Raw genomic sequence first — 6,197 nt, 5'->3', positions numbered from 1 at the left:
CTGGAAATACTTAAAGACCTGTACTCCAGCACACAAATGGGTCATAATTACACTGCTTAACTTCTCCATGAATCAAAGTGAAATCATTTTAATGCTCTAAATTTATTTTTGAGAAACACTACCTTTTGTTTCTGGTTGTAGGGAAGCAGAAAGTTTATTTGTGCATTTAACCCCATCATATCTTGAAATATTGTTTTAAATTAAAAATTTATATTCAGCTGCAGTGTAGGTGATAAACACAAGAAAGCACACAAATATGTACTACAAACTTCATATTTGCATTGATTAATTTTGTAAGAATGTTGGAAAAATAAGCAAAATAAAAGATCTTGCTTAATGTCCATTAAAAAAACCCCCAAAATCCCCAAAAATACTTTCCTAGTGATGGAATGTTGACTGGAGTCCAGAACAAATCCATCCTCTGACTAGGTAAGAGCCAGCTATCACAGTGACTCTGCTGTTCCTCAGCAAAACCTTGCTGGAGTTCCAGCATTTCCCATATATTTAGAAGATGCTTACTTAAAATAAATTTTATGGAACTTCTTCCATGTATGGAAGTGTTTCACCAAAGCAGCAGTTTTTAGCACTCAGTAAATAACTCCCCTTAGCAGAAACCTTGATTACAAACAAGCCCTGCTTTGCCAGGCTGGGAACACAGAGCCCTAACTCTGCCTTTTCATGGGCTTTCTGTTTCAAAAATCATTCCAGGCCTCAAACTGGGAATTATGCAGAGTTTAGAAAGAGGTACTTTACTAAAAGCGGAAAATGGACTTGTGCATCCCAGCAAATCCAGTGTACAGCCAGGGCAGGTAACAATGCTATCTTATATGGAGATTAATCCTTGCAATTATCTGTAATTATTCTGTGTTCATGTCACAAACCCTTGATAAAGCAGATATTCACATACTTCTGCTACTGAAAAGGAAGACAAGTGATTTGTACAGGTTTACAGAAGAAAAAAGCCACATCCAGAACACAAAACAAACTAAAGTCTATTGTTTTAAAAAACCCCTCACATATGGGGCCATTTTAAACAGGAACTAGGCTGTATTCACATTACAAAGAAGCAAAATGGAGCAAAACCTGACATTGTGAATTTTAAAATATGTTAATTTTTAAAAGCCATTACCATACTAAAGATGCACAAGGAAGGAAGAATGGGTTAAAATACCTCACTGTGTCATTTTTTAGTATCTATAAAAGCCTTTAAGACAGGCTTGTTATTCAAAGAAAATAACCAGCCACCCATCAAAAGCACTCTAATGAATTCCAAAGTGTCAGTGGCAAGGGCAGGGCAATTATTCTCAAAGAAAAATGAGTCTCCCTGGGACAGCAATGAGAAACAACTCTGCTGGTTAAAGTTATATTGCTGGGGAACCAACATTCCTTTGGTAACTTGGGTGCTTTTGAAATCTTGCCAGCAGTGGCACATGAACAGCCTTCTGGAGGGAATTATTGATTTGTAAGGAAAAAATATTCAAATAAAGCCACAACTTGTGGGCTACTCTGCTTCAATCTGAAAAGGAATCCCTGAGCTAAAGCTCATTTGAATATTCAATTTCCCATTGTGTTTGCTACTGGAGTACACACTATGTCCTCTGCATGTCTAAAGCCTTGACTGAAACTATTGAGTGCAGGTCTAAAAGAGACAATTCTGGTTAAAAAACACCACACATTTTCTTTTTTCAATTAGGTATGTTTTTTTCCCCCAAACTTCCCTTTCAAAACTCACCTAGAACTGAAGACACTTGAGACAAAGTAAGAACTGGTGCTATGCAGCTAGGAACTTATGGGAGGCAATAACCACTGAGAGAGAGCTCTGTGTGATATGCAGTAGAGCAGAAAATGGAAAGTGCTGTGTCCCTCTGTATCCCTCTGCACTTAGAGTCAACTGTTAAGAGCTAAGCTGGTTCCAGGTATGTCAGCATCTATGGTAAATCCATCCCATAGTTTGGATTAACTACTCTGGACAACTGAGAGTTGGCAATACCTTGCTTTAATTAATACATTAATTATGTTTAATACTTTTCTTATGTTCAGTTTCTTTAAATTTGACTTTTATTAGTGCTTCTCTGCTCCCAGTGAAATACCCCCTTAAGACAGTTCAGACTGAACTGACAGTTCAGTTCAGTTCATTAATTTAAAAAAAAAGAAAAAAAAGGAGTTTCTCTTAAGGTTACATATTTTCATAGCAGACTGGTTTCTGTACTACTATTCCCAATAATCCCTTTTCCACAGTTTCCTGTCATAGAATCATGAATACTTTGGGTTGGAAGTGACCTTAAAGATCACCTATTTCCAGTTCTGCTGTTTCCATGCTACAGAACCCTTTTTATCATCACTTCAATTTCCCTGAGGCCTCAGTCCTGCCAGGGATACCCAACCTCCCTTGTCTCAGCTCCTGCTGTGCATTTCTCCTGCACACCCAGCTACCATTCCCACCTTCTGAGAGTTCCCCTTGTTCCAGAGACCCCCACGTACCTGACTGAAGGGGGGGCGAGGCCCATCCCCCAACAGAGGCGTTTTCTGCTGCTGGAAGGGCAGAGGGCCCTGGGAAGGGTGCGGCCCCCTCGAAGGGTTTGGCTGTCCCTGAGGTCCTTGCATGTTTCCTTGAGGCCCCACCATGGAGCCTTGTGGAGGTCCCTGCTGGCCCTGGGGACCTGGCGGCCCACGCATTTCTTGTGGCGGTCCCAGCATTGAACCTTGAGGCGGGGGTCCCTGAAGGCCCCGCATCTCCTGGGGACCATGTCCTAGTAAACCACTTTGCATATGAGGACCTCTCATTTCTTGTGGATGACCCATCATCATCCCTTGTGGATTAGGTCCCTGGTTATCTCTGGGTCCTGGTGGACCCTGCATCCCTCTTGGATTAAGTCCCATCAAAGGCCCTTGAGATATAGGGCCCTGCATGCCTTGGGATCCCGGAGCTCCTTGCATGCCGTGAGGAAGAGGTCCTTGCATTCCTCGTGGACCAGGTGGCCCCTGCATTCCTTGACCTCCAGGGGGACCCTGAGGACCCAGGTGACCTTGTGGGCCAGGTGGGCCCTGTGGTCCTAAATGAGTCTGGGAGCCGGGCAGGCCCTGCGGTCCCAAGTGTCCCTGAGGGCCAGCACTGCCCTGTGGGCCTGGGGGCCCCATCGGCCCGTGAGGGCCTGGATGTCTCTGCATTCCTTGATGTCCGTGTAAATCCTGAGGCCGTGGCATTCCTTGTGGAGGCCCCTGGGGGCCTGGAGGTCCTTGTGGTCCCATGAACCCTTGTGGACCTCCAGCTCCTTGGTGTAATGGACCTTGAGGTCCCATTTGTCCTTGGGGTCCTGGAGGTCTGAACTGTCCTTGTGGGCCAGGAGGTCCCATCTGAGGCATATTCATTGGCATCTGCTGAGGTGGAAGGGGCTGCTGAAAGCCTTGAGGCATCTGTGACATTGGGCCTTGCCCTGGGAAAGGCTGAGGTCCATGGAGAGATCCTCCTGGGGGTGGTGGCTGCACTTGCTCAGCTTGCTTTTGTGCAAGTCTCTCAATCTTCAGTTGCTGTCCAAAAAAGAGAGACAGAAAATCAGTTAAGCGCAGAAGTATGTTACAACTAAAAATCGAAGCAGTCATCCCATTTCACAGGAATTTAAGAATGCTTTCCTTGTAACTAACAGAAATCACCAACTGAAGAGAACCACTGGTAAAGTGAGATGTGGGGGCCTCACTGAGAGATTCACATCATCACACATTAAGTGCAATATCCTGTTCAATTAGATGTCTTTTTGGAAAAAGTGAAAACAGCCAAACAGGTGAAACTGCTGCAGGAAGCTAATCACTTTAGTGCTGAAGTCCAAATCTGTCACAGAAAGGACTGAGGCAAACTTATTAATCCCTGTGTTTCCACACACACATACCTCCAGGAGTTGTGGGTTTGTGTACTGAAGTGCTGCCATTTCCTGCTCAATCTCTGCCTGTGATTTCTTCTTTTCCTCCAGCTTAATATCCTCCTTTCTATCATTCAATGGCTCAGGTGGGGGAGGCAAAGGAACTTTATTTTGCATCCATGCCTACAAAGATCAGAAAACACAAGATTAATTCTGTAGAACATGTGTGCAACACATTGCTGCAATGAGAAAGGATAAAAGGATATGCTGAAACATTTTGTAGTATGGATACTTGAAAGTAAAAACAACACTGAATAAAAAACTCCTGTATCTTTAAGTTCTTTCTAGGTACAGATACAAGATAGAAGGTATTTAATCCAATATTTTATGTTTAAATAGTTATTAAACTAGCTACTGTGGTACATTGCATGGGGTGTTGATACAGGAGAGCTGTAAAATCCAAAACATTTCAAAAGACACACTTTTTGAAGCTGGGAAAAGAACAGGTTGTTCTGTTCACTCTGTGTCAGGTACTTACCTGCTGAAACTGTGCTGGTATTGGTTTTGCATAGGGAACTTTTTTCTGTGGCACTTTCTTTTGGTCCTTTTGCATTACTTCCTCCATTCCCCAATCCAGTCCTGGGATTGTCATCTCAATGTCATTGGACTCATCTTTCCCTTTGGCACCAGGGAAACAAACAGTCAGAGCAATGCAGGCTCACACAAAGATCCTTTATTTTTTTCACAGAGGTTTTCAGCTCATCATTCTTTACACAGGAAATATGAACAATACAGAACTTAAGAAAAGAGCTCCCAAAGAATATGAAAAAGAAGTGCCACAGTATCTGGATTGCTCAGGAGAATGCTTCTCCATAGCTATTACTTACCCATCTGCTCCTGCTCCATAGCTATTTTCAACTGTTCAGGTATTCCCATCCCAGGAATGACTGCCAGGCTGTTGGGCTCCAGATCATCTAGAGAAAAAAAAACCCAATAAATATTTATAATTGGAAAATATTTCTTTACATTACTACTTTATCCCTTTGGATTCTCACATGCTTTTGCCATTAGTATCATATTCCAATAGTAAATAGATATTTACAACTGGTAGGTCACAATTTAGTTTCATGTATGAATTACAGGATATTTAAAGAACTGCAAGTTCAGGTTCATAAATACACCCCAAAAGGTAAAAAACTACGTCCTTTCAGGAAGATTATTTAGGGTAGAAGCTCAGAAAAAGAAGTAGTAACTCATAACCAGTCCCATTTTTGTTATAACAAATCTTATATTTTAAAATTTAACTTGTATAAAGTGCTGCATTTTAATCCCCCCTCCTCCAAAAAGAAAAAAAAAAAACAACACATATAATCAAAAATCTGAAGAAACAGATGCAACTACAGGTGGCTGAGTTGAACTGGTCACCATTGAACTGGTCAGTCCTGAGCAGCCTAAAATTATTGGGATAAATCCTTAAGAGTAAAGTTTAAAGGTTTTAGTAGAATTATTTTTGCTTTTCCTGTTGCAGTTCAGGACTGTGGGAAGCCTTGAAGACAGATGAAGTTTTCAGAAAGAAAAGGAAAATGGAGATATTGCCAGAGGAAGAGCCAAACCTCCTTCCTGTGATTGACAGAGCAGGTCTTACCTCCTGGAGCTGTGGAAACAGAAGAAAAGCCATTGTTGGAATGATGATCACTGATAACACAGGCAGTAAAATCATCCTTAGAAAAAGGTATTTTTGCCCAGTGGTCCCCAATGCTATAATTCTGCTTCCTCATCTTACCCAAAAGTGTTACCTAATGACCTAGGCCTGTTCCTGACCCCAATCCTCTTCCTTCCCTACTGAGGAAAAATGCCTCACCATATTCCACCCCATCCTCTGACATCCCAGGCAGCAGGTTCAAGTTGTAACGATCTCGCATTTTATCTCCAGGCCGATTTCTAGTCCAAAACTTGCTGTCAAAAGGAAGTTACATGATCTCATTAAAGGGTCAAGAGCATTAACAACTTTTAATCTAATTAGTTCTTTGATTTTTAATATAGTATCTTGATTATGTAAGGATTCAACTCTTACTAAATCAAGTTTAGCTCTAGATCTGAACACAGGGTACGAGCTTCAAACAAAAAATAAAAAACTCAACATTACAACCTAGAAGATACTTCAGAGTATAATGGGTGTAAGTACAAGGCATCAACATCAGATAATGAAAAAAATATTTCTAGTCCATTCCAAAACCTTCTTGCTCAAGTATATTCTTCATATACACTAAATATACACATGCCCTCACAAAAATTTACTGCATTTATAAAATGCACTGTGTTTATAGCATGTCCAAACTGAAA

The 6,197-nt window shown here is 41.5% G+C and overlaps 1 protein-coding gene across 1 annotated transcript in view; it reads right to left on the bottom strand.

Annotated features, from left to right (window-relative positions):
• The window catches only part of WDR33 (WD repeat domain 33), a 71,343-nt gene that overhangs the window by 10,089 nt on the left and 55,057 nt on the right, over positions 1-6,197 (bottom strand). The window contains exons 12-17 of the mRNA XM_066556474.1: positions 5,716-5,810; positions 5,500-5,508; positions 4,742-4,828; positions 4,393-4,532; positions 3,885-4,037; positions 2,482-3,528 (exon numbers count right to left, since the gene is read on the bottom strand). Coding sequence (XP_066412571.1) covers positions 2,482-3,528; positions 3,885-4,037; positions 4,393-4,532; positions 4,742-4,828; positions 5,500-5,508; positions 5,716-5,810 — 1,531 coding nt within the window. The remainder of the gene's footprint in view (positions 1-2,481; positions 3,529-3,884; positions 4,038-4,392; positions 4,533-4,741; positions 4,829-5,499; positions 5,509-5,715; positions 5,811-6,197) is intronic.

This window comes from Molothrus aeneus, chromosome 10 (genome assembly GCF_037042795.1).
Source record: "Molothrus aeneus isolate 106 chromosome 10, BPBGC_Maene_1.0, whole genome shotgun sequence".
NCBI classification, from domain to species: domain Eukaryota; kingdom Metazoa; phylum Chordata; class Aves; order Passeriformes; family Icteridae; genus Molothrus; species Molothrus aeneus.
Note: the sequence above shows the minus strand (reverse complement) of the source record. Positions and strands in the feature narration are given on the sequence as shown.